This window comes from Syngnathus scovelli, chromosome 14 (genome assembly GCF_024217435.2).
Source record: "Syngnathus scovelli strain Florida chromosome 14, RoL_Ssco_1.2, whole genome shotgun sequence".
Classification (NCBI taxonomy): domain Eukaryota; kingdom Metazoa; phylum Chordata; class Actinopteri; order Syngnathiformes; family Syngnathidae; genus Syngnathus; species Syngnathus scovelli.
Genome location: NC_090860.1, coordinates 12,337,868 through 12,361,336, shown reverse-complemented (window position 1 = coordinate 12,361,336; position 23,469 = coordinate 12,337,868). Strand labels below are relative to the sequence as shown.

The 23,469-nt window shown below is 48.5% G+C and overlaps 1 protein-coding gene and 1 non-coding gene across 5 annotated transcripts; both read right to left on the bottom strand.

Moving 5' to 3' along the window:
* Window positions 1-84: 84 nt before the first annotated feature.
* On the bottom strand, window positions 85-22,915 carry pcnt (pericentrin). 4 transcript variants are annotated; one of them, XM_049740602.1, is made up of 61 exons: window positions 22,696-22,915; window positions 21,994-22,023; window positions 20,392-20,568; window positions 19,632-19,766; window positions 19,414-19,563; window positions 18,676-19,346; window positions 18,295-18,606; window positions 17,890-18,217; window positions 17,408-17,803; window positions 17,124-17,342; window positions 16,936-17,031; window positions 16,635-16,778; window positions 16,356-16,557; window positions 16,213-16,280; window positions 16,061-16,133; window positions 15,847-15,944; window positions 15,588-15,699; window positions 15,365-15,491; window positions 15,178-15,297; window positions 15,049-15,115; window positions 14,744-14,827; window positions 14,556-14,667; window positions 14,440-14,480; window positions 14,240-14,371; window positions 13,987-14,176; window positions 13,801-13,918; window positions 13,263-13,716; window positions 12,982-13,179; window positions 12,798-12,869; window positions 12,551-12,655; window positions 12,320-12,472; window positions 11,550-11,681; window positions 10,770-10,930; window positions 10,502-10,674; window positions 10,208-10,392; window positions 9,856-10,018; window positions 9,538-9,780; window positions 9,223-9,455; window positions 9,041-9,148; window positions 8,820-8,840; window positions 8,113-8,349; window positions 7,859-8,032; window positions 7,623-7,775; window positions 7,373-7,549; window positions 6,349-7,281; window positions 5,513-5,683; window positions 5,258-5,444; window positions 4,843-5,168; window positions 4,660-4,762; window positions 4,408-4,580; window positions 4,052-4,318; window positions 3,839-3,978; window positions 3,615-3,744; window positions 2,838-3,542; window positions 2,576-2,758; window positions 2,285-2,497; window positions 1,792-2,015; window positions 1,637-1,716; window positions 1,431-1,554; window positions 1,234-1,346; window positions 85-469 (listed from the first exon to the last, which is right to left on the bottom strand). In XM_049740602.1, the coding sequence occupies exons 1-61, from the start codon at window positions 22,741-22,743 to the stop codon at window positions 426-428; spliced, it is 11,508 nt and encodes a 3,835-aa protein (XP_049596559.1). In that variant the 5' UTR covers window positions 22,744-22,915; the 3' UTR covers window positions 85-425. The 4 variants fall into 4 exon arrangements, with proteins under 4 accessions (XP_049596559.1, XP_049596560.1, XP_049596561.1 ...); XM_049740603.1 differs by lacking the exon at window positions 8,820-8,840; XM_049740604.1 differs by lacking the exon at window positions 21,994-22,023.
* A 349-nt stretch (window positions 22,916-23,264) lies between these two features.
* Window positions 23,265-23,337, bottom strand: trnak-uuu (transfer RNA lysine (anticodon UUU)). The gene has a single exon. It is a non-coding gene; the product is annotated as a tRNA-Lys (tRNA).
* Between the last annotated feature and the right edge of the window lie 132 nt (window positions 23,338-23,469).

Sequence of the window (23,469 nt, the reverse complement as noted above, 5' to 3'; positions counted from 1 at the left end):
AAAGTTTAAATGTAGTATTTCTTAATATATCCCATATATTACATTCTAGTACTTTGTAAAGCAGACTTTGAAAACAAAGACCAGTTTAAAAGCACATTTAAAATATTTATTATCAGAACAATACAAACAATATAAAATGGCCAATGTACAATCAGCTGTACAGCTTAAGAACTTTTCAACACACGCACACAAAAACACGCATAACATAGCACATTTGGTAATGTACAATTCGAGTAGAAAAAAACATTCTTGAAACAAGAGAGGAAAACTCATTTGACCATTAAAATCGAAATACATAGAAAACAAATCTCGTAGAAAAGCTCCAAAAATACTTTGTGCGCAAAATGACACGTTATGTACATGTACAAAATGGTACGGCTTTGACGTAAGGCATAGACAGCTGCAAACTGGGGACACTGACGGCATCAATGGTCACATTTCCGGGGCTCATGCTGGACGACTGAAGGACCTGAACGGACGAAAAACACACTACTTGAGAAGAAAAAAAAAATCATACATTATTGCCTTGACTAAGAGTGTCCCAACTTTCGGAGTGTTTTCAAGTTACAACTCGTGACTTTTGCTTTGAGTTACGAGCGAAAATTCGGGCCATCCACAACTGCGGACAATTTAGAGTCTTCAATTAACCTACCATGCGTATTTTGGCTAAGTGGAAGCAAACTGTAGTACTCGGAGTAAACCCACGCAGGCAATGGGAGGGCATGCAAACTCCATAGAGGGAGGCTGCAGCCCAGATTGGAGCTCATGACCTCTAAACCGCAAGGCGGGTAGGCTAAGCGGTCATCCACCGCGTCGCCATCAAAGATCCATACACTGAAATAACAGGAGACAAGGAGGAAGGGGGGGTGCTGAGGGTGACCCGAGCGGCTGCTGACAGCCATCGACCACTCGCACTCACCTGGGCTGTACGGGCAAAGTGGTGACAAGCACTTCAGGTTCTCCCGTAGCCAGTGCTGCCGATAGCCAATCATATTGGGAGACTGGATCACCTGTGATGTCCATCACATGTTTCTGGGCAGGACTAAATGAGTCTGCTGCGCTAGGTTAGGGAGGGGGCACATTTGGCAACATGGCCCCAGGATCATATTGGGGTTGGGTGGGTGGGGGGTTTTACTTTTAAAGTGAGTGGAGGGATGCTTTAAGTGCCGCTAACGGATCACATAGCATTTGTGGAAAAAAGAAAAAAAGCCTCGAGCTTCAAGGAACGCTCACCTGGCTTGGAACCGACCAGCCGATGCTGGACCTTCTCCAAGTGGTGGATGTAATCAGTCAGGGATTTTTCTGGGTCTTGAGACGTTGAGGCTTGAGTTGGAGTTGAGCAGGACCTACAATAAAAAGTTTTGTTAAAAATAAAATAAAAATCCTAGCTACATGTCATATGGTGCGGTTTCTATGTGAGGGCAGCAGACCTGTTGTGCAACCTGAAGGACGTTTTGCCGGGCGAGACAAAAGCAGACGCCGCATCTCTGTTCGGGGAGGACTCGGGATTTAAGCGAGGCTGCTGTTGCTCTCGTAGAACTTCGGCTTTCAACCCTATAATGGACGCACAGAGTGAAACCCTGCCGACGCACAAAATCCCTGAGTGGGATCGAAGGTGTGCGTCAAAAGAGCTGACCTGGAGCGTGGACATGTGCGGTCGCACACACAGGTAAGCGTCTGATGGCTTTGTGCCACTTCCTGGTCAGGAACTTCATTCTGGCAAGAAACATTTTTAGATTCAGTGCTACAAGTATTAGCGCAACCTAAATGCTTCCTCAGTTCCATCCGCACCTCGAGATGGCGATGACCACTCGCACCGCCGACCGAAACCTTCCAAGGGGCTTCCGGCACGTGGTCGGCGGCGAGGGTTGTACCCCCATGGTGGTGATCAGACACAGGGTGGCCCGCTCGCACTCCTTGAATCCTCCGAGCAGCAACAGCAGGTAGCGTTTCTGGTACACCAGCGCTTTCCGGAAGCTCTCGGCGCGCAGGTAGCGCTCGTATAAACGCTGCACCTGGAAAAGGAACATTAGACAAATTGTTGTTTAATCTATCAAGCCTTGTTGGATATTGAGCCTCTTAGTTTGGTGTGCTTTGCCGCCATCTTGTGGTGTCTACACGCAATTACAAAGCCTTTTTAATTTGCTCCTTTGGAGAGCAACAATTCTTTTCATGAGTTTCAATTGGATGTCCACAATAGTCTCGATTTGATCTCAACAACGATATATTATTATTTTAAAATACTGACAAAAATTCCCACTCTTGGAGAGTTTTACCCACTGACCTTGCTGGGAGCCATTTCGTTGACCGGTATGTTTTCACTCTCTGAGGCCATTTTAGCGAGCTCATTCTCGGCACGGTGCAGTTGGCGCTCCAGGTAGGAGACTTTATGTTTCAGGGCGCTCTTGTCTTGGCCTAGAGACGTCACGCTGCGTGTCAACTGGGCATTCTCGCTCAGGATCTTCTCCAGCTGGCTGGGTGAGGTAGTGGGCGCTCTCTATAGTGAGTAGGGAAACCTTTGATGAAACTTGTGCTCGTTGAAGACCAAAGCGATGCTCGGCCGTCTCGATTGTACCTGCTGACTGCGTTGTGAGGTTTGGCCGCCAGCATCGCCGTGATCGAACCGGCAGCGTTCGCCGCTCAGTCCCGACATCCTCTGAGCGGCCATGTCCCGCTCCTCTTTTTGGAGCTCGGCCAAAGTGCGTTGTAGCTCCTCCGTGTGTTTCTTGTCCTGCTGCCTCAGCAACTCCAGGTCACGCTTCCATGAAAGCAAAACAGAAGGTCAACCTTTCGTGTACTGGTTGTCATAATCCATGGATGAGCCATGCCGCACTTACCAGTTTGTTATTGGTCCTCTCCTGCCGTCGCTCCTTCTCCATCTGCTCCTGCCAGCCCTTTTGGCGCTCCTGCTCCCATTGCTCCTCACGTTCCCTCTGCTTGTCCTTCAACAGTTGCATCCTCTCCTTCAGTTCCGCGAGCTCCACAACCTGCGCCTCCAAAGAGAGGTCGACCTTTCTTTTCTGCTCCCTCAAGGTTTCCTCCCGGCTCTTTTCCTCATCGAGTCTCCTCCTGCTCTCCAAGACCTCCGCTCTCAGTTTGTCCGCCGAGGCGGCGAGATCCTCCCCTCGCCTTCGCTCCTCCTCGAGCTGCGAGCGCAAGTCGGAGATGAACTTCCTGTCTCGGGCGGCGTCGGCTTCGTGTCTGCGGTTCACGTTGTCGATTTGTTTGGAGCAGCGGTCAAGCGCTTCGTCTAGCGTCCTTTGGGAGTCAGCCAGCTTGCAGCGGATTTCGACAAGGCGGGATTCCGATTGGCTCAGGAGGCGTTCCAGGCGGGCGTTCTCCTCATGTTGGTCGGCCGAGTGCCGGCGCTCGTCTTCGAGCTTCTTTTGCAAGTCGTCCAAACGCTTCTCCAGCAAATCGCTGCGGGACTGCTCGATCTGGAGCTCGCGTCTCAGGTTGCTGCTGGCCACCTTCTCCTGCTCCACGAGACCCTGGAGGGCCAGCATCTCGGACCGCCGCTCCTCAGCAGATGCTCGCATAACCTGAGAGAGGACACGGGTTCTTTAGGTGAGTTTGGGAAATCACACAATGCCCCCTCCAGGTTTAGTCCCTACCTCTAATTTTTGCTCGACCTCATTCTCTTGTCGCACGTTGAGAGCTCGTTCTTGCTCCAGCTGCTGCTTAAGCTCCAGGACGAGCGCCCGTTCCTTCGTCAAAGTCTGCTCGCACTCTTCCACAGTCAACCTGCGGGATCCATTTTAGCGCTTATATTTACACGAGGAATGTTTCGCATTTGTCATTAGGAATGCAAGAATATATTTAGATGTTTTTTTTTTACCTGAGTGTCTGTATTTTGTTCTTTTGCTCCTGCTGTGTCTCGTGTGCATATTTCAACTGCTTCTGGCTCTCGTCCAGATCTGCCCTTGTTTGGGATTCTGACTGGAGCTGCTCCTTGTCAGCATCAGCCCTGGTGTCAGTCTGGAGACAGAGGGGAATAAATTTGCCAAAAATTCCGATTGTGCAACACAAACACACACGTTAACAAACTCACATTTGTACGCCTCTGCGCCATTCGGCAGAGTAGCTCACGCAGAGCGATCACCGTCTCCTGCAGGGCCCTCTTCTCCTCCTGCCAGCCCATCGGGGCGTCGGACGACGGCTTGTCCCCTTGGCCCAGTAAAGCGGGACGCTCTTGATCCTGGAGCTGCGAGAGTGAGTTGAATTCCGCCACGTATGACGGATGGAACGAGGACGAGGCCGGACGCTGGGACAAGGTCAGTATTCTACAGCTTTCTTGGTACACTTTCCTTAACAGGGCCTGTTAAAAACACACATATCTAGTCATCCCCAAATAGAATAAATAAAATTAAAAAATAAAATAAAAAATTTTGACAGTGCCAGCTCTACCTGAAGTTCCGGAGACAAGAGGTCATCGCAGTAGCTCATGCTGCCCGCAGCGCTATCGGTGTTAGCCGTGGGGTTCATGCCCCGGCAGCGGAGATACTCGACGAACTGTGCGTCCAGCCTCTCGGTCTGGTCCAGCTCCACCCGCAGCCTGGCGCCCAGTTCCGAGCTCATGTCTGAAGCGAGGCAGATGAAGGAAAGTCTCCGTTAATGCTCCTCTTGGCATTTCAGATGGGGGCGATCGCAACTACTCACTGCTGCCGTAGCCGTCGCTGGCCCATTCTGGTGCCGATATGGAAGAGGCGGAGCCGAGCGGTGATGGAGGTGCTGTCACGTCAAGTCCTTCCAAATCACAGACCTAAAATGGATCGATACACAAAGAACCGATTTCAAACAAATGTCTTCAAAACCGAACACGATCTTACTGCGAGCGCGTACTTTGTCTTCGCCGACCGAGTCCATGATGGAGAAGTTATCCGAGACGGAGAGCGATCGAGGGGAGTGGCTGCTCTGTGTGGTCAGGTCCGGGGTGATGGTCCTGGAGAGCGGTGGCTCCATCGCCACCACGGAGGATTTATTAACCCGAGCGTGGTCCTGATCTAGCACGCTTAGCTCAGACAGACGAGAGCCCAGAGCGGACACGTGGAACTGTTCTTGGAAGAACTCTTCGGAGCGCTCCAGGTGCCGCAACACCTCCGGGGAGCTCAGGGAGGTGTTGTCGCGGTAGAGTCTCACCACGTCTTCTAAGGCCCTCTGAGAAAGATCTGAAAGGTGAATTTGAGAAGGTCATATTGGCTAAAATAGTAATGAAAAGAAACAATCGCTTGACCACGTAGGTTCATGGAGGACTCACCCCTGTACGAGTCTCTCTTATATTGAACAAACGTGTCCGGTTGGCTGTGCTGCCTGGTTAGCTGCAGCTGGCTTTGCTGGGGAACCAGCGTCTCCTCGTGCGTGTTCAGGTCTTCCCGTAGGCGTTCGAGCTCCTCTTTCAGCAGGCGGTTGTTATTTTCCAGGTCCGCTACGGCGCGGTCTTTGCTCTAACAATTGAATTTGAAAAGGAAATTTCAGGTTGAACATTTTCAAAATTTGTGAGTCACATTGTTACCTGTCCTTCTTGGTGTAGTTTTTCCGCCCTTTGAGTGGTGTTGCTTAAGTCCTGTTTCACGGTGGTCAACTCTTCCCTCAGGGCCTGATGCTCTGCCCCCAGTCTCGCCAGCTCCGTCTCGCTCAGCCTTAAGGCGGCATCGGCTTTAGCCAGAGTCTCCTCCGCATGGGTCTAGTGGAGAAGCAACCAATGACACACATGGGATTTATTTTAGTCTATAGCGCGACGCGGACTCAGCTGGATCCCCGGCACAAAGTAGTCCAACGTAATCCAAATGAGCTTTTTTGGCTGATGAAAACCGCACGCAAGAGAACAGCTTGATAAACAAAAATCTTTTATCTGCTTCCTCATTTCAATGTCACTTCCCCCGCGACGCTGCCGTGACGTGCCTTCCGCTATAACTAACTGCAACCAGATGTGCTCCCGCTGCTGCAGTACATAGTACATTTTTTTCTTTTTTTAAGCGGCAGCGAGGCATCCATGGACCCCAACCCCCCAAAAAAAGGACTCCCATACTGGCCAAGAGAAATCATGAACAATATTCTTTTAATAGCTGATCCCATCAACTTTAGCTCATATTTATATTATAATTGTCTGTAGTCACCATTTCAGTCCTAAAGTACAAACTATATATTGTTGGCGTTACTCTTTCCATGACCTAAGGATACATCTCCAATAATTAAATTTGATTGATGGTGTGGTTGATTAATTATGTCTTGAAGCAAGGAAGGCAAAATGGAGTGCAATACTTGGCTGCAACCAGTAGAGGCGCTGTTGCTACTGTCTCAAATTATTAGCATTGATTGTAATGTTTTTTGTGATGAATATAGACTCACCAGAACTTCCTTTTGGGCATCCTCTTGACGAGCCTGCTTTTCCAGAAGCTGAGCAGTGAGCTCGTCAACGCGGGCCCTAAGCGCAGCGGCTTCTTGTCCAAGCCTTTCAATTTCCTCCTGGAGCTGCCCCTCCTTCCTCCTGAGCGTCTCCCTTTCATCCAAAAGCTCCGCCTTGACAGTCTCGAGCGCGTCCGCCCTCGCCTGCTCCTCGGCGACGGCCTCGTCTCTCTCCGCCACTTCGGCTCGGAGCCTCTGGACTTGTGCTTCTAGAGTCAGGCTGTCATTCTTCATTTCCTGGTCTTTGCTCTTTAAAGCCTCGATTTCTCTCACGAGGTCTTGAGACTTCTGTTGAAGTTGAGTAACCAGAGAGCTGAGGTGGTCTCTCTCTTTTTGCACGGCGTCCACTTGCTGTGCCTGTTTTCTGAAAGCGTTCCTCTCCTCCTCGACGCCCACCAGCTCGGCCTCCTTGAGAGCGAGCAGGCCTCGGATCTCGTCCGCTTTCTCCCTCTCCGCCGTCAGCCGTTTGCCAAACTCTTCGCCGTGCCCTCTGTACTCCTCCTCCTGGGTTAGCAGCAAACGCTCCAGGGCCTCCTTCTCAGCCACCGCCGTCTCCAGCTGACTCTGAAGCGCTTTCAGGCGGGTGCGGAGGGGCCGAGTCGACGCCGAGTGACTCAAGCCGAGTTCGTGCTTCAGGCTGCTGGGCCCGACTCGAGGCTCAGGGCTTGGGGCCGGCGATGGGTTGATGCTGTCGCCGTCCTGCGAGTCGCTCACTTCGCACACGTTGGGCCCGAGCCTGGAGAGCTCGGCCTGCAGCGTGCTGATGACCTCGTGGAGGCGCTCTTCTTCTTCGCCCCTGTCCTGGCGCAACCTGGCAATTTCTGACTGGAGATGCTCCACTTGCGAGCTCAGGTCGTGGAGCTCCACCTCCAGATCCTTTTGAGAAAGCAAATAATTTTTTTTCTGTAATTGTGTCATGTACCAAACCTTTTGGTGGAAACCAGGCTTCATCAAGTGTCGTTCGAACCTTATTGTTGGTATTCTCCAGCTCCTGTTCCAGCTTTTGAATCTCATTATTGAGGTGGTCGATCTCCTGGTTCTTCTCGTCCAGTAGAGCAGAGGGGAGGGTCTCCACTTTCTGGTCATCCACCGGTCTTTGAAGCTCTTTTTCCTCTACCAGAATACTTAGGGAAGACACTTTCTCCTGGTAAGAAAAACACAAGGCAGCTGTTAGATGATCACGATGTAAAAATACGTGACGATTGAGACGAGGCTACCTTGAGGGCATCTATCTCCTTCTCCAGCTCATGAACGTGTGCCGCGTTGTCGCTGGTGAGTCGCTCCAGTTGGAGCGTGAGATGTTTCAGCTCCGTTTCCTTGATGCTTAGGTCGCCCTGCACGTTCTCCAGTTGGCCCAGTAGAACGTTGACCTTCCGAAAAACAGCGACGTGAAAAGACTCGAAATTCTTACACGATCCACATAACTGTGAACGGAAGACAAAACGCGCCGTACCTCTTGTTCCTTGCTCTGTAGGCTTTGCTGTGCCACGTCCAGAGCATCCCTGAGCTCCTGCGTGGGTTCTCGCATGTTGTCATGGTAACAGTGTCTCGTCTCATCCAGTTTGGACTGCAGCGCTGAGATCTGAAGCCTGTTGGACAACTGTTGCTGTTCCAGGGCCTGCTTGTCCTTGCGAGGAAGAGTAGACATTTACGGTGCAGGTCCAAGAGAGTTGAGAACCAAAAGTTGAAGGATCCAGCTTCTCTTACTTGCGTGAGCTCCTGTTCCCTCAACTTAGCCCGGTGAAGTTCTTGCTCCAGTTGCCCGACGGCTCTGTCACACTCGGTGCTACTCAGCAGAGCTTGCTCCAGCTCGCGGATCCTTGTAGCCATCTTGTCGAGCTCCTCGTTGCGCTCGGCGAGCTCCCTCTGCGCCTGCTGGTTGGTTGCCGCCAAGGAGGCGTGGTCCTCCAGCTTGTCTTTGATGATGGCTTGCAGACTCTCCACCTTGGAATATATCAAAGGGGGAATGACGTGGGGTGATAAGGAAGCTTTAAGAGACGCAGGGATTTGTGAGCTGGGTGGAACCTCCAAAGTCAGAAACTCCAAGCTCTTCTGTGATGCTTGATGATTTGAAATACATTGATCGCTCTACCTAAAGTCTCACGAAATTTCGTAGTCTCTCTCTTTTATCCACAGCATGACTTTTGACTTTGGAGGTTCCACTGTATATGATTTGGAGCTAAAGAAAAAAAAGGAGGCATTTGGGATGAGCAACATCTGGGAGAAAATGACGAAGCCATTCATTGGGAGGAGCGACATGGACGTGATGGAGCGTTTAGGCAAGGAGGAAGGCAAATGCATGCAACATGACTGACGAAAGGCGGCCACTACACACACAAAAAAAAAAAAACTCGAAAGCGGATCGCACACCATGCATGAAATTGAGAGAAATACGCTCCGGTTGAAGTCCATACCTGCAGAACCAAGTCCTCAAACTACAGCAGTCCATTCAGCACAAGGAATAAACACATGGCAAAAGTCAAGCTTTGTTTCAACACGCTTGCAAACTCCAACAGGCTCGAGGTTAAGAGCTCCTTAACTAACACACCTTCATGCACAATCTATTTTGGAGCTATCGTTTTTTTTTTCTTCTCCATCCTTTAGTGAATTTGTTAAGACGAGCGAGTGAAATCACCTTGTGCCCTTTGACGTCGCCGCCGGCCGTCTGCCTGAGCTGACTCTCCAGCCGTCGGATCTCCTGCTGGAACTCGTCTCTCTCGTGCTCACGCTCCACGGCTTGTTCCTGTTTGACCAAAACTTAAATCCTGGTCTATTCCATGAAAACAGAAATTACGAGAGAAATATTTCTCCCTTTACCTCGATGAACTGCCGATCGTGCTTGAGTTGTTTCTCCAGCGCTTGCACCTGCTGGTCGAGGTCTTCAGCACGGTTCTTGTGGTGCAATTCCTTCTCCAGGCCCTTGGTCTCCTGCTCCTCCAGCTCCCTCTCCAGAGTCCGTAGGCGCTGTGACAGAGAGCTGTGGTCCTTCTCGGCCTGCCGCTGTAGGTCCAGACGCTCCCGGGTCAAACGCTCCGTCTCTGCCAGCAGACCTTTGGGGGTGGAAGATGGTGGAACAGTCAAGTAGAAGGTTTCCAAAATTTCCCCAGCTTAACCTTAACCTTTCCTACCCACCTTTTTCCCTCTCCCCGAGGTCGGCGGAGAGATGCTCCTTCTGCCTCAAGATTGCGGCGTGCTCCTCGCTCAGCTCCTGGTGTTTGGCTCGCAGGTTTTCCAGCTCGGCGCAGAAGCCCTCCGTCTGGTGCGTTTTCCTTCGAAGGTCCTCCAGCTCCTGCGCTAAGCGCTCCTCCTGCGCTTCCTTCTGCAGCAAGGCCTCCTCCAGAGCCGCCTTGTCGGCCATATAACCCTCCAGGAGACCTGTATCATGATGGGTGAATTATTTTAAAAGTGAGGCAGGCCAGTGCTTCAAACAATACAAGACCCGGTGCTCACCCTCAGCTTTGTGGAGTTCCAGCTCCAGTTGACTCTTCAACTTCACTTCCTGATCGACCTGCATCAACAAGAGATTGTGCTGCTCGAAGAGCTGGGCTGAATCCTCCTGGCTTTGGGCGAACCTCTCCTCCAGAGACAAGTGGACGTTATGCGTCTGCTCCAGCTGCAGATAGGAGAAGGATTGAACCTGGGTTAGTAGTATTTGTCAACCGAGGCGAGCTCATCAGTACAGCACTAGTATTAGTCGTGATTCACAGCGGATAAAGAATATACAATGACGATTTTTACGATATATCGTAGTGAAAGGCTTTTCTATCTGGAATTTTAGGAAATCAAATAAAATGTACAGTACCTGTGTATTGGCCTGGTTGAGCAGCTCCAGGAGCATATCGACTGTTTGGCGTAGTCGGTTGGAGGCATTCATGGCCGCTTCCTCTCCTCCAGGATTAATGTGCGTGTCGGAAACCAGCAGACTCTCGCAGAGTTGGTGTGTCAACTCCAGCTCCTCGGCTTGAGACTCATCCGCAACCAGAATGCCTTTTGAAAGAAACGAGTGAAAAGAGTGTTAACTGATTAGTCAAATCCGTTGGTGGGCTTGCTGTCAAGCCCACATGCTGGGCAAAAAAAAAAAAAAAAAAAGACTGACCTGATTCTTGTGCTTCACTATTCCCGAATGGGCTCCTCTGGTGGGTGACTTCCCCCGGCACGTTGCTCCGGGTGTTAATCTTTTTGCCAATCAGCTCTTCAGTAGCAACGGTACTACGAAGCATTTCAATCAGCGCCTTCTTCAGTTTGTCGTTGTCCTGGTGCAGCTTACGTCTACGTGAGAAAAATGAAAGCAGGAAAAAAATTACTGCCACACACACACAAAAAAAAAAAAAAATCTCAGAAGAAAAATCAAAGACGATACAAACCTCTCTTCTTTGGCGGTCTGCAAGTCATGGGTGAGCATTTTGAGAAGGTTGCCTCCCTCCTGACTCTCACGTTCCCGTCTTTGGAGGAGAGTGTCCAGCGTCTCCATCTCGGCGCTCTTGCCTTCCAGCTCTCCTCGCAGGCAGCCGATCTCCGCTTGCAACTGGGAGGAAAAAAAACGAGGTTATTTATCAATCCTATTGGATGACTAAACTTTTAAAAATCCACATCGAGTGCATTCTGCCTTTAAAAAAAAAAAGTTTGTCCAACTTCAGGACTCGCTCGTTAGATTTCTCTTACCTTGCTTATTTCCCTATCTGCCAGCACCACAATCAGCAGAACTTCCCTCCCCCTCCTACTTCCCATTAAAAACGCTTCACGCAGCCACCTGCATCACCCAAACAATGGTATCACCCGGGCAACAGAACACTCCCGGCCCCGCTCTCAAGCTGCTCTTTGCTGACCTCATGATAGAGACGCTTGAGTGCACATGTTAATATCTTACCAGAAAAAAAAAAAAAAAAAAGTATCAGGCGCTATGACAACAACAAAATGGTATGCAAACACTCACTTGCCATTTGCAGCACAAATACTCAAGCAAAAATATTTTGGGGGGGCAAAATGTTTCACGCTGTATTTTATAGTTTGACAGGCACTGCGACTTATACTCAGGTGCGTCCCCTAATCGTGTTGACTTTGTGAATTAGCGCCACCTGCTTTCCACCGACAATAATACACCAAAAGTTTCTGCTGACTGCCCAAAAAAAAAAAGGGAAGCGTACCTGGGCCACCACAGCGTCAAGCTGCTGCAGTTTTGCGGTGAGCTGACTCATTTTGCCGGTGTAGTTGCGCTCCTTCTCTTCCTGTTCCGCCAATGCCCGACGCAGGTCCTCAAGCTCCGCCTCCTTCTCAGCCTTGAAAGAAATAGCAATGGATGAAGTGGGGGGGGGAAGAAAAAAAGAATGCCGATGGCATCTGCTTGTTGTTGTTCGCTGGCTGCCAGTGAAATGTCGGAGAGAAAAAAATATCGTATTCGTCCTACAAACGTTACGCATCAGCGGATAAAAAGCTTACATCCATCCCCCTTAGCAACTGTTCAGATGGCAGCGATGCAAAAAACACGCATGCCGCCTCTCGTATAGGACGGCGGGATTAAACGGAAACTGGGTTTGAATAAAGCTCCACTAGGAAGGAGTCCAATAGCGGGGAGGAAAAAAAAAAAAACTAAACCTTCAGATGAACTAGTGCATGTGGAGATTAGAGGAGCAATGTAGCAAACACACGAGAGCATGAAATAATCCAGAGATTACATAATGTTGACCCAAACGAACACGGTTGGATAGATAGAGAAACTATTAGGCGTACACGACTCCCTCATATTTTCCCTTTTGGCAATTGTGAATTCTTTTTTAGCCAATCCTCATTTAAAGAAAAAAAAACTATTCTGTTTTTCTGATCAAACTATTGGAGTGAGTTGAGGACCTTCATGGCGCCCTCTAGTGTCTAGAATCACAGCCATAGTAAAGAACAAGTCACCAAAACCAGGTTTCACCTTCTTGTGCTGAATCTCCTCTTGCAACCTCTCCCTGGATTGGACTTTGAGGATCTCCGCCTCCTCCAGGAAGTGCTGCCGTTGCCTCGACGACGCCTCTTCAAGCTCCCGACGACATGCCTCCAGTTCCCGTGCCGAGGCTCCTTTAAGCTCCTGTGGTTTCACGGAAATGTCAAAGCCTCTCCTCTAATGGGCTAGTGCGAGAAGAACGTTTCCACACGACAAACACACCTGAAGCTGGAGTTGGTGCTGTTGAAGAAGTTGTTCTTTCTCGGCGGCGTACGCTTGCGTGAGCTCCTCAAGAGCAGTGCCGTGTTGCTCCTCAAGTTCCAGAACCTGCCAAAATAATTTGCTGTTCAGTATAAAGTCTGGAGAACATCCAGAAGCACTTTTATGATATTTCTGTATGTTGATAACTATGTGATTGATATATTATTATTATTATTTGCTAATCGCTATTATGATTGGATGATCATACCTGCGTCTTCAGGCCAGTCAGAGCTTTGCAGTGTTCAGTGTCCAAGGACTCTTTTTGCGCCGACAGTTCGGTCTGTAAAAGGGAACGCAAACTTCTATTAAATTGAAAATATCAAGACGCAAAATAACGATTGCTTTATTGTAATATTTCACGATTCCCATCAAATTCATTAACCCTTGTTCACCTGGTGAGCGTGGTTGAGCTCGGCCGCCATGGCCCTGAACTTGTCCACGTGTATCTGAGCCAGCTCCTTTCGCAGCTCCTCCCTGAGAGCCTCCTGCTCGGCGGCGTGATGCTCCATTTCACGCTGGTGCTCCGACCTTTGACCGGTGAGCTCCTGAAGATGCCTCTGCTCCAGTTGCACCATTTCATCACGCAGTGCCTGATATTCCAAAACAAGGATTAGAAAGCATTTGGGATTTTTTTTTTTTCCCGATCTGAGGTTCTACAACCGTGTGCTCTTACATGTACTTCCTTAAGGTACGTTGCTTCCAGGATGTCCATGTTACTGAGCATCCTCTTCTCCATTTCATCCGTCTCCTCCTGGTGTTTCCGAGCCAGCTCGGCTTCTCGAGCCTCCAACTGAGCCCGACCGGTTTCTTGAAACATGACCTCGAGGGCTTCCAGGTCCTCCTTGCGCTTGGAATTGAGCGCCGCTTCCAAAGCAACAAGCTGGGCTTTGTGGTCCGACTGCAGTTGGGAAATGACGGCGGTGAGCTGCTCCCCGTGCCTGGCGCTGAGCGAGTCCACTTGCTCTTTGTGTTTGGCGTGGAGAGTCTCCGTCTCTTTGGAGTGTTTGTCTGCGAGGGCCGCTCGCTCCTGTTCCAACTTGGCGTGATGTTTGTTGTGCAGCTCCGCCATAGAGATTTCATTCTTCTGAGCCAAACACTGCTCCAACAGCACCTTTTCTTCCTCAAATCTGAATTTAATTCAATTTAATTTTAGGCCCTGGGCCAAAATTATCAAGCAATAGTATCATCATAAATGCTAAAATGTTTCTCACCGGTCCTGGGCTTGCTTCAGTCGCTCCTCCGCCTGCTGCTGGAGAAGAAGCGTCAGCTCTTTCATTTCCTTTGCCGTGTTGTTCTTCTCATGTTGGAGCTCCACAAGAATCTGGGGGCCTACAGGCACAAGCGGCGGAATTATGAACGACCATCACGTCACTGTCAGCAGCGCCGAGTAATCTTACATTCGCTCTCCGTGGACTTTTCCTTCTCTGAGAGCGCTTTTTCCAAGCGTGTCTTCTTCTCTTCCATCTCCATCTGGATGGCAGCCAGTTCTTCTTGGTGCAGGTGTCTCATCCTCTTAATTTCCTCCTGGCCTTGTTGCGCCAGAGCTTCTTTGAGGCTGACACGCTCCTTGTCGAGATCCCTTTTCAGCTACGGCAGACACTTCGATTTAGCTTCCGTATGATCGGTGAATGTTCAGAGTTGTCCTCGTACCTTTTCATTCATCTGATGCAACTCGCCGTTGCGTTTGTTCACGTCGGCCAGCGTGTCCTCCAAAGTGTGGATGAAGGTCAAATTGGTGTGCAGCTCCTCAATGGAGCACCATAGACGCAGTTCAACCTCCACCTGATTAAAATGAGCCTATTGTGTCAAACGGCGGCCATTTTCTAGATATTTAGTTTTGATCCTCTCACCTCGACTTGTCTAGCCAGCTCCATGTGGACACGAGTGATCTCTGCAAAAGACGAGTTACGGGTGAATTTTAGCCTGCCAACTGCTACATGAATATTTGGATTAAAAAAAAAAGCACCTTGTAAGTGACGGTCAGAAAGTTTGGCTCGGAGCTGCTCCAGCTCCAGCGAATGGCGAGTCTTCATCTCCTGCAGTTCGCTGTAGTAACGTTCGGCGAGATCTGAACGCACCTAAATGAGCACGCAGAAAAGTCTGATTTTCCTGTGGGGCAGGTTAAGAGCGAAAGATGGAAAAGACGTGACTTACCTGGTGAAGTTCTTCCTTAAAAGATGATTGGAGGTCACTCAGGTCCATTTTATGTTTGTCCTCCAGTTGAGAGTCAAACATTTTCTGGATATGACAACAATGAGACATTTTCTATGCATTTAAAGACTTGAGTCAAATTTACAGCACCATGGTAGATGTTCAAATTGTTTTTTCCAACTTGAAAAAACACCAAATTTGTACTAAACTATAAATGCAAGGTGCAGGTATTTTTTTCTCCACTTGAGGGCAGCATACCCCCATTCTACACTGCATTCTGAATTCATCTGCAATTTGAATTTGCTCACCTTTTGTTTGTCCACCTCAAAGCTGGTGTCACGTTGCACGTGCTCCGTTTCCTCTTGAGAGATGAAGCTGGAGGAGATATTTCATGTGAGTATTTTAGGAGATTCGTTGAGGTGGCTTTGCTGGTTTACCTGCAGCTCGTGGTTTTGAGCACAGACTCTTCCAAAGCGCTTTCCACCAGTTTGAGCTGGAGCAGAGCAATTTCCTCGCGGTAGCTCTCCTCAGATACTTGCAAGCGCTGCTCAAAATACCTGAAGGTGAGGAGCACAGTTGTGACAACCTACTACTGTGATGAAATATTACAGTTTTGGTGTATACCTCCTCAGGCTTTCCAGCTCGGCCTCATTCTGCTCTTTGATTTCACGCTTTTGTTGGTTGAATTCGGCTTTGAGGCGCTCGATGTCGTCCACGCGGGACGAGCGAGCCAGCAGCTGCTCCTTCAGCTCTGAAATAACAAAAACAAAAAAGGGTCGATGCTTGGAGCGAAAAACATTTTCAGGTTCGTGACGTCGCATTTCATCAGTGAATTTGTAAAGCTCACCTCCGAGCTCTTGACGGCTGGCTCTCATGCTCTCCAGCTGAGTCCACAATTGACTGGCTTCCTGCTGTGAGCTCTTCTTGAGCAGATCTTTCTCCTCCTGCAGCTGCGTCACCTGCTCGACAGAGACCAAACCATGACGGCCCAGCCGACTAGCACGAGAACATCCGGAATAATATCTAAAGGATAATCTGAGTGGTTGATTAGAAGGAATTAAAAGGAAGGTAAAAAATAAAATGCTCAAATTTGGTCTGATGGTCACCTCTTGCTGCAGCTGCTGCATCTCCTCTAGATGGCGCACTTGCTGCTCTCTCTCCTGGAGCAACACATTGTGGCTGGACATTAACTCCTCCAGAGAACCTGAGAGCCATTTAGAAAAAAAAAATATGTTGAAATATTAAGAGAGTCTTCAGAATAAGACATCATGTGACACTTATTCATATGTTTTCATCGAAATTTAAAACTTTTGCATCTACCCTTGGCTTTGACAAGAGCTTGGCTGGTGTGGGCGAGGGAGGCCTGCGTTTCGGAAAGTTCTGACCTGAGAACCTGCGAGAAGAGCGGAAAATTAATTTTCCAAAATGGATACATATGGAAAAACACATTCACTGAAGTCTTTTGGACTGACGTTTATCTCTTTGGTCTGCTTCTCCTCCATGGAACCTTTCTCGTCCGCAAACTGCTGCTTTAAATCCTCTGAGAAAAAAAACAAAAACACAATAATTAATTTCAAATAATAATAAATGAAGATGTCTGCACACAGCCACTCACCCAGGTCACGTTGATGCAACTCACTCAGTCGGTGCCGCTGTGCTTCATTCTGCTCTCTGATGCGGTCCAGTTCCAACTGGTGCTGGTCCCGCAGGGACGCCTGAAGCTTGGCGAGAGCCGTCTCCTCGGAGACCACGAGCTGGGATGACTGGTGGTGCGTCAAGCTCAGGCGCAAGGCTTCCAGCTCACGGCTTTTCTTGGCCTTGGCAAGGAACAAAAAAAGACAACAATGAGGTGATGACAAACAGGTCGTCATGCAAAAAAGAAGTTTCACTTTACCTGTTCCTGTTCCATTTCAACTTGGTGTGCGGCCTCCAGACTCTCCGTCACCTCCAACGAAACTTGCGTCTTCAACCGACTGAGCTCCTCATCGTGTTTCTCCTTCAGCTCCGACACGGTCCGCTCGTGCTCGCGTTCCGTCACCTGCGTCGGGAAGCGTTGAAGATGGTCGTGCACAAGAGCCTTTCAAACTGTTCATTTAATTATTTATAATAAATTAATGAACCAATCATTGATTAATAAATGAATACAATTCCGATAAACTATTTTGGAAAAACAAATTCAAAGTAAATTTGACTACCTGCTTGATGAGTGTGATCTGTCGCTTCTGCTCCTGCTCCATGGCCGCTTTTTGCGCCAGCAGCTCACTTTCCATGCGGCTGTTCAACTCTGACATCTAGCAGTTATGCAGGAGGAGGAAAAAAAATATATTTTTTAAAAGATTACAGAGCCAGAAGAAAAAAATCTTCTTAACAATGTTGGTTGTACCTCTTGTTGATGTTGATCCAGCAGGTTTGCCATCTCTTGTTGGTGGGACACCTGAAGCCTCTCCGTGGCCTCCTCCACAGCCGAGACTTGCCGGTCTATCAAAGCCTTCACCTCGTCCTCCCGCTCCTTTCTGAGCTCCTCAAGGATTTCCCTCACATCCTGAACTTCTTTGTCTTTCTCCCGTCTCTCGTCCTCCCATTTCTCTCTCTCTTCAGAAAACTGTAGAAAGGAGGTGGTAAATTTGGCTTTTTTTTTTTCTTTTTTGTGATTGGTGTATGACTCACCTCTGCATCCTTGACTTGCAGCAAGTTCTCAAAGTGTTCAAGTTCCTCCCTGAGAACCTGTTCCATCTTCTTCATCTGTTCAACCATCTCCTCTTCTTTGCTCTGGTATCTCCCTTTCTCCTGCTTTGCCAGAGCTTGGGCCTCCTCCAGGTTGACCATCTCAGCTTCCAGTTCACTCCTGCGCTTCTCAGCACTTTGCAAATGGCTACACTTCTTCTCCAATTCTACCTGCAGGTTTTTGACCTCCATTTGAACATCTAGTAGGTGGGCACGTGTGCTTTGGAGCTCCTCCGCTGTTAGGTCCATCGCCGAGGTTCTTTCATCCAGCAGAGCAGAAGTGGTTTGATACATTCTTTTTGTCTCTTCCAGCTCCGATATAACTTTGTCATAATTTTCCTTGGAGGTGGAAAGGGAACAGTTACTCGCATCATTTCAGCAGTAATCATGTTATCTTCATCTAAATCTTTTTTTCCAAAAGGTACCTGCAGTGTTTGCAGACGGTTGTCAGCATGTAAAGTACCATCAGCAGTCTGTTTAATCTTCTGTAGAGACGCTTCCAGCATCTCCTGCTGGTTTTGCTGCAACAGGAACAGCGTCTCGTTCTCCTCATTTAGCTTCTCAGACGGTTCATCCTCCTCTACCGAAGAAACCAGCGGGGAGGTTTCCTCCGATAAGGCAGCTGGGTGGTTCTTAATGCCATCTTGTTTGAGACTTCTCAGGTTCATCTCCTCCTCGGCGCAAATCCTTCGCTCCTTCTCTTCCTCGAGCTCTCGGAGGGCTTCCATGAGCTCCTCCGTAACTTGAGCCCACCTGGACAAAGATGGCGTTAGCTGTGCTCCAAATGGCAGAGTAAAAAAAATTTAATTGTTGACAACTTGAGTCTGTACCTGTTCCTAACCTCCTCCACCTCTTCTGCAGTCTTGCACACTTCCTCTCGCATCACGTTTAGTTCACGGTCCTTCATGGACAGCTCCTGACGCAGCTCCCTGCACTGCTGATTCAGCAGTTCTTTCGTGAGGTCCGTCTCGCCGCTCGTCCCCGCTGGCTCAAAAACAGAGTCGTTGAGCCATAAGGCGTTTGAACTTTCGGACGCACGAACGAAGGGGGAGTCGTCGTGAACGTCCGAGTCCTCTTTGGGAGCACGGTTGGAGATGGATAGCAGAGGTTGCTCGCAGAAAAGGTCGCTGTTCAGCTCAAAGCTGTAAAAGGGAGGTGCAAAAGAATGGTGAGGTTGACACAAAAGCACAAGAGAACAAAAGTGATCAAACCTTTGGTCTGAAGAGATGTCCAGCTGACTGCAAGGCCCGACATGAACCTGTGAAGACGATGCAAAGTAGCGTTCCATCAGAATATCCCCAGAAGACGACACATTTAAGCTGTCCTCAACCGGTCCAATTTCGCCGTTGCTTTTGTCGACGCCGGTGACCTCAGAATAACCAAAACCAGCTTTGGCCTGATTCTGAAGGTTCTTGGAAGCTTTCAGTCCTTCTTTGCCGCTTTCCTCCAACAGCCGGTTGATCTTCTCCAGCTCTTCTCTGTGCTCCTCTTCCAACTTCCTCATAGCTTCCTCCTGTTTCAGTCGCTCGTCCTCAACGTTTTGGAGACGGCGGGTGAACACCTCCTTCTCTTCGAGGTAGTGAGTCCGGACTTCGTTCAGCTGGCTGAGCACGTGTTGGTGATTCTCCTTCTCTTTTTCCAGCTCGGAACACAGACGTAGGCAGTTGTCCTTCTCCTCTTGTAGCTTAGCCCTCAGCTCGGACAGGACGTTGTCCGTCTCCGTCTCGCTGTCGAAGCCCTCGGCGCCGGTTCGGGCACCACTTCCCGACCGCTCGCTCGATGCCTCTTCCGTGCTGAGGTCCTCATTTTGGGAGGTCAGTTTAGCCGCATCGCAGATGTCTGCTCCGGGCTGATTTTTAAGGCGTTGAAAGCCCACGCTGGTCTGCGTCACAGAATATTCACAGATTGAAGTTAAGTTTCCAGTTCTAAACCCTCTTCCCCATCCAGACCTGTTGGAGCTGTTTCTGCAGGTCCTGGATCTGGCCGGCGAGGGACTGCACCTCCAGCTGGACCTCGTCTCGACTGGCCAGCGCCTCCTGCAGTTTAGAGCTGAGCTTGGCGATGATTTCATTGCGCTTCTCCACGGCCTGCTTTAACTGCTGCAAAGGTGAATAAAATAATGTTGAATTTGGAAGCCGGCGTGAAAAAGAACCTCGATGGTGCGTACCTGCAACTGTTCTTGACTGGTGAGCGCAAGCAGCTCGTCATCTCTCAGTTCAACGACGGGTGAAATGTTCGCCTCCGTGGTGCGAAGCTCGTCCTTCTGTCGGTGAACCTCGGCGTTTTGGGGCTTCGGTGTATCCTACGGATATTAAAGATTAAAGAAGTTCAAACATTGTTTTGCATTTAAACTCATACAAAACACACTTGCTTGTTGAAAAGGGAAAAAAAAAAAAGGGGGGGGGGTCTGTAAATGTCAGTTAATCCGGGCCAGGTTGCCATGACAACACGGCTCGCAGGCAACATGATGGTTAGTGACCCATTTCTGTAATATATGTTCGCAGAGCCGAGCGGAGAGGAGGGTTACCGGGTTACTCGTTAAAGCGAGCCATGAGAATACAAATCACGCCGACGCACGCTGCGCACGTTTGAGCCATCACGTCGCCGTCACCCAGCGCAAAGGCAAATTGGGATAATGGAGTGTTTCGAAAAATAGCACAGCTTCATACATAGTAATGACGACTATTTATGGAGCGTTGAAAAGTGAAATAAAGAAAAATGATAAAATAAGGCACAAGCTCACCTTTAGTTTTAAACCTCAACTTTGGTGCAACCTGAGCGAGACTGCGGGCGGCTCATAAGAGGGTCAAAGTTCACCAGACACATGTTCTTTAAAAGTACCCAAGCTTACGATTTTTCCCACGTGGTGTCTACCCGTCAGTTCTTGTGTCTGTTCGACTCAGAAGATGCAGCAGTTGGAAGCGTACCTCGTGTACGGAGTTCCCATCCGGCTCGTTGTGATTTGCTGGCGGCGCCGGCGGTGCTATGTGGGAGTCTTGCGTCGCACCGTCATCCTGCGCGAGAGGCGGGCCCGTCCTCTTCGCCGCCTTTTTCGCCGCCCCCGCACCGTTGCTCTTCGCCCGCTTCTGTCGGAAGCTAGCAAGCTACGCAGGAAAGACAGCGAGAGGTAGATGGACACGTAGGTCAGCACCGCTGAGCACCACCACACCAGGAGCATGGTGGACTTAAAAAAAAAAGTCAAGAAAAAGATTAAGAGTCACAAAACGTGTGCACCGTTGATCATCCCCATTCTGGTGAATCAATTCGGTACAACAAAAAATAGAAGAAATTCCAAACTTCGAGGAGGCCACCCATGCAAAATCAGACCTTGTTCATTTTCAAACATCTACCATCCACTTGATGATGCTTCTCTCTGTCCCGTCATTTTTAAGCAGCTTAAATCAGACTAGAGTCGTTCAGATTGTGAAGCCCCCTCGTGACCACCGTTTCGTAGATGCCCGTCGGCAGATTCTCCTGCCACTCCTTCATCCTAATGTGAGCGGCGCACTGAGCCGAGGGACGCGCAAACTCTGAATAAGGGATGGTATGAGTCTAGACGGAGGAAAACAAGGCGGCGCATCGGGACTATTCATACGGAGAGGAGGAGACAAAGCAGAGCGTGTGTGCGTGTGTGTGTGTGCGCGCAACAGAGCGTTCAATTCGATTCAAGATGACATGGCCTTGGGAGATCTACTTGTTGCTCTATGTGAGGAGTCACACGCATGCGCATGTTGGCTTCAGCGCCTTGTTACGACTGCCATCATGTCATATACAGTAACTCGGGCTCAGCTAATGTCATTGTGGATTAGTGCAATGAATCAAAAGCAAAAGGAAAGTCGATTTAGAAACCAGTCTCGCAGTGATTTTAATTCTACACGTGTGGTTTGACTGCTACAGGGTGACGATGCAGCTTGATATGACGGCTCAGTGGCCTAGTGGTAGAGTGTCCGCCCTGAGACTGGAAGGTTGTGGGTTCAAACCCCGGCCGGGTCAGACCAAAAAGACTATAAAAATGAGACCAGTCTAAAGGGTTGGAATTGTGTGTGTGTGACGATCATTGGGACTTTAACTACATTACGGAACAGACCATGTTCTATTTTACTTTTTTAAATCTGAAATAGCATTTTCAAGATTCCTATTCACTGCCTCTGCTTGAACATAGCACAAATAATTACAGTGACTGTCATAACAGAAGTGCTGAAATATGGCCCAAGGCCACTCGCATGTGACTAAACAGCAGCTGAGTGTCTAGTTGCAATTTTATCATCAACAAAACCAATGCCGGAGAAGCCTGTTGAGATTACACTGTGTGCAAACAGAACTGAAATATTGAAAATTGCAAATCAATTGAAGCAACAGCAATGATTATAGAAACACCATTCATGAGATTGACCACACCTCCTTGCACAAGAGTGGCAGTGAAATGTTTCAGCGGGGAAAGGGATAGCACCCTGATTGACCACCCATAAGAGTCTTGAATCCATAAGAATAATGCAAAGTTATGGCATCTCATCTTCGTCCTTACTTACCGACTGCTTTCGTGGCATGTTAGAGGAGTTCTGCATGAATAGAGAATATCGCAAGATGAAATATGTATTGTACTTAAAAAGCAGCATGGCGCTGTTAGAGTCAAACCTACTGTGGTCACCATACAAAAATTCAGTTATCCTTCAGTCATTCTATTTTCATTCGAATATCACATTTCTGCTACCCAAAACCTTAAAGGCAAAAGTGGTTCGATATTGTGACCCCAACATGTTGACCCCTGACAATGACGAAATCAAGTAACTATTGTTATAGATTATTCCACAAGAGCAATTATTAATGTTTTATTATTATTAGACCACCTGCTTCTAACTAATTGCAGTAAAAAGAACTGTTTATCTACATTCCTTCTTGATATGTGTAACAAAAACTGATGATTCTGATACCTGCAATCTTTTTTTTATGAATTCAAAAGAACTGCGCCGATTTGAAAAGTTGGGTGTTATTGTTATCACGATTGCACTAACCCGCGTTTTCAGCGCGCCAAATGAGTTTACGTCGCAATTGTATCATATCCGTTCACACGTAGCCAGGAAAATGTGAGACGTATAATGGTGAATAGTTGGCAAAGTGGTGTAAATTCAGCGTAGCCAAGCAGTGGGCAATATAAATCTGTGACAAAAGAGTTGGCTAACGTGCTAGCATCCAAACACTAGCGTGCGCGCACTGTTAGCCCAGCCACCAACCTTAGCTCTTCCCGCCTCTAGTTTCCTCTGGCGTTCATCTTCGTCCATTTCCTGGCTAAGGCGAAAGAATTAAAATGTAGGACAAACGTCCTGAGTTGACTAAAAAGCACAACTTTTATTTTTTCTAAGCATAAGTTAACATTAATAAATCTTCAAGCTTCCTTGAGACGCAAAACTGTCAAACGCTATTCAATATGGCCGCCAAGTAAATTTGTGTTTTCTGACCAAAAGAGCCAATCAAAATCGTCGCGTTCCGCCTCTTCGTCCAATGAGATTGTCGGTAAATATAGCACAGCGGAAAAGAAACCGCCCACTGATGGGAACGCCAAGCGAAGGTGGAAACTTGATAACCAATCAAATCACGGCCTGATGTTCCAATGCTTGACTATTTTGCCCCGAGAGCCAATCAGGACAGAACAATGTAATGTTATTACAACACGCTCAAAAGAGAACGTAGTATTGTACCAAGTGTAGTATAAGGAAAATAAAATTGTGCGACTGTCGAGTGAATTCGAAATAGGTTACGTATATATTTTACTGCGTTTATCGAAGAGATGGAAAAAAAAGTTCGCCCGAACAGGGACTTGAACCCTGGACCCTCAGATTAAAAGTCTGATGCTCTACCGACTGAGCTATCCGGGCTCTGGCAGACCTGTTGGAAATTCTGTTTATAACGAAACATAAAACGGGTGCTGGCGAAATTCTGAAGAACAGACAGAAATAGATTAGATTACGTTCATTTGGTATCTGGTTGCTCTCATAAAACAGGGACAT

Bases quoted from the DNA above. Each gene is read 5' to 3' on its own strand.
- pcnt (XM_049740602.1), bottom strand. From the start codon at position 22,743: ATGGACGAAGATGAACGCCAGAGGAAACTAGAGGCGGGAAGAGCTAAG. The intron at 7,550-7,622 runs GTAGCCTCGTCT...TTTTCTTACCAG, and splicing joins AGGAGATAGATGCCCTCAAG to GAGAAAGTGTCTTCCCTAAG. The intron at 2,759-2,837 runs GTAAGTGCGGCA...CTTTCATGGAAG, and splicing joins AGAGGACCAATAACAAACTG to CGTGACCTGGAGTTGCTGAG.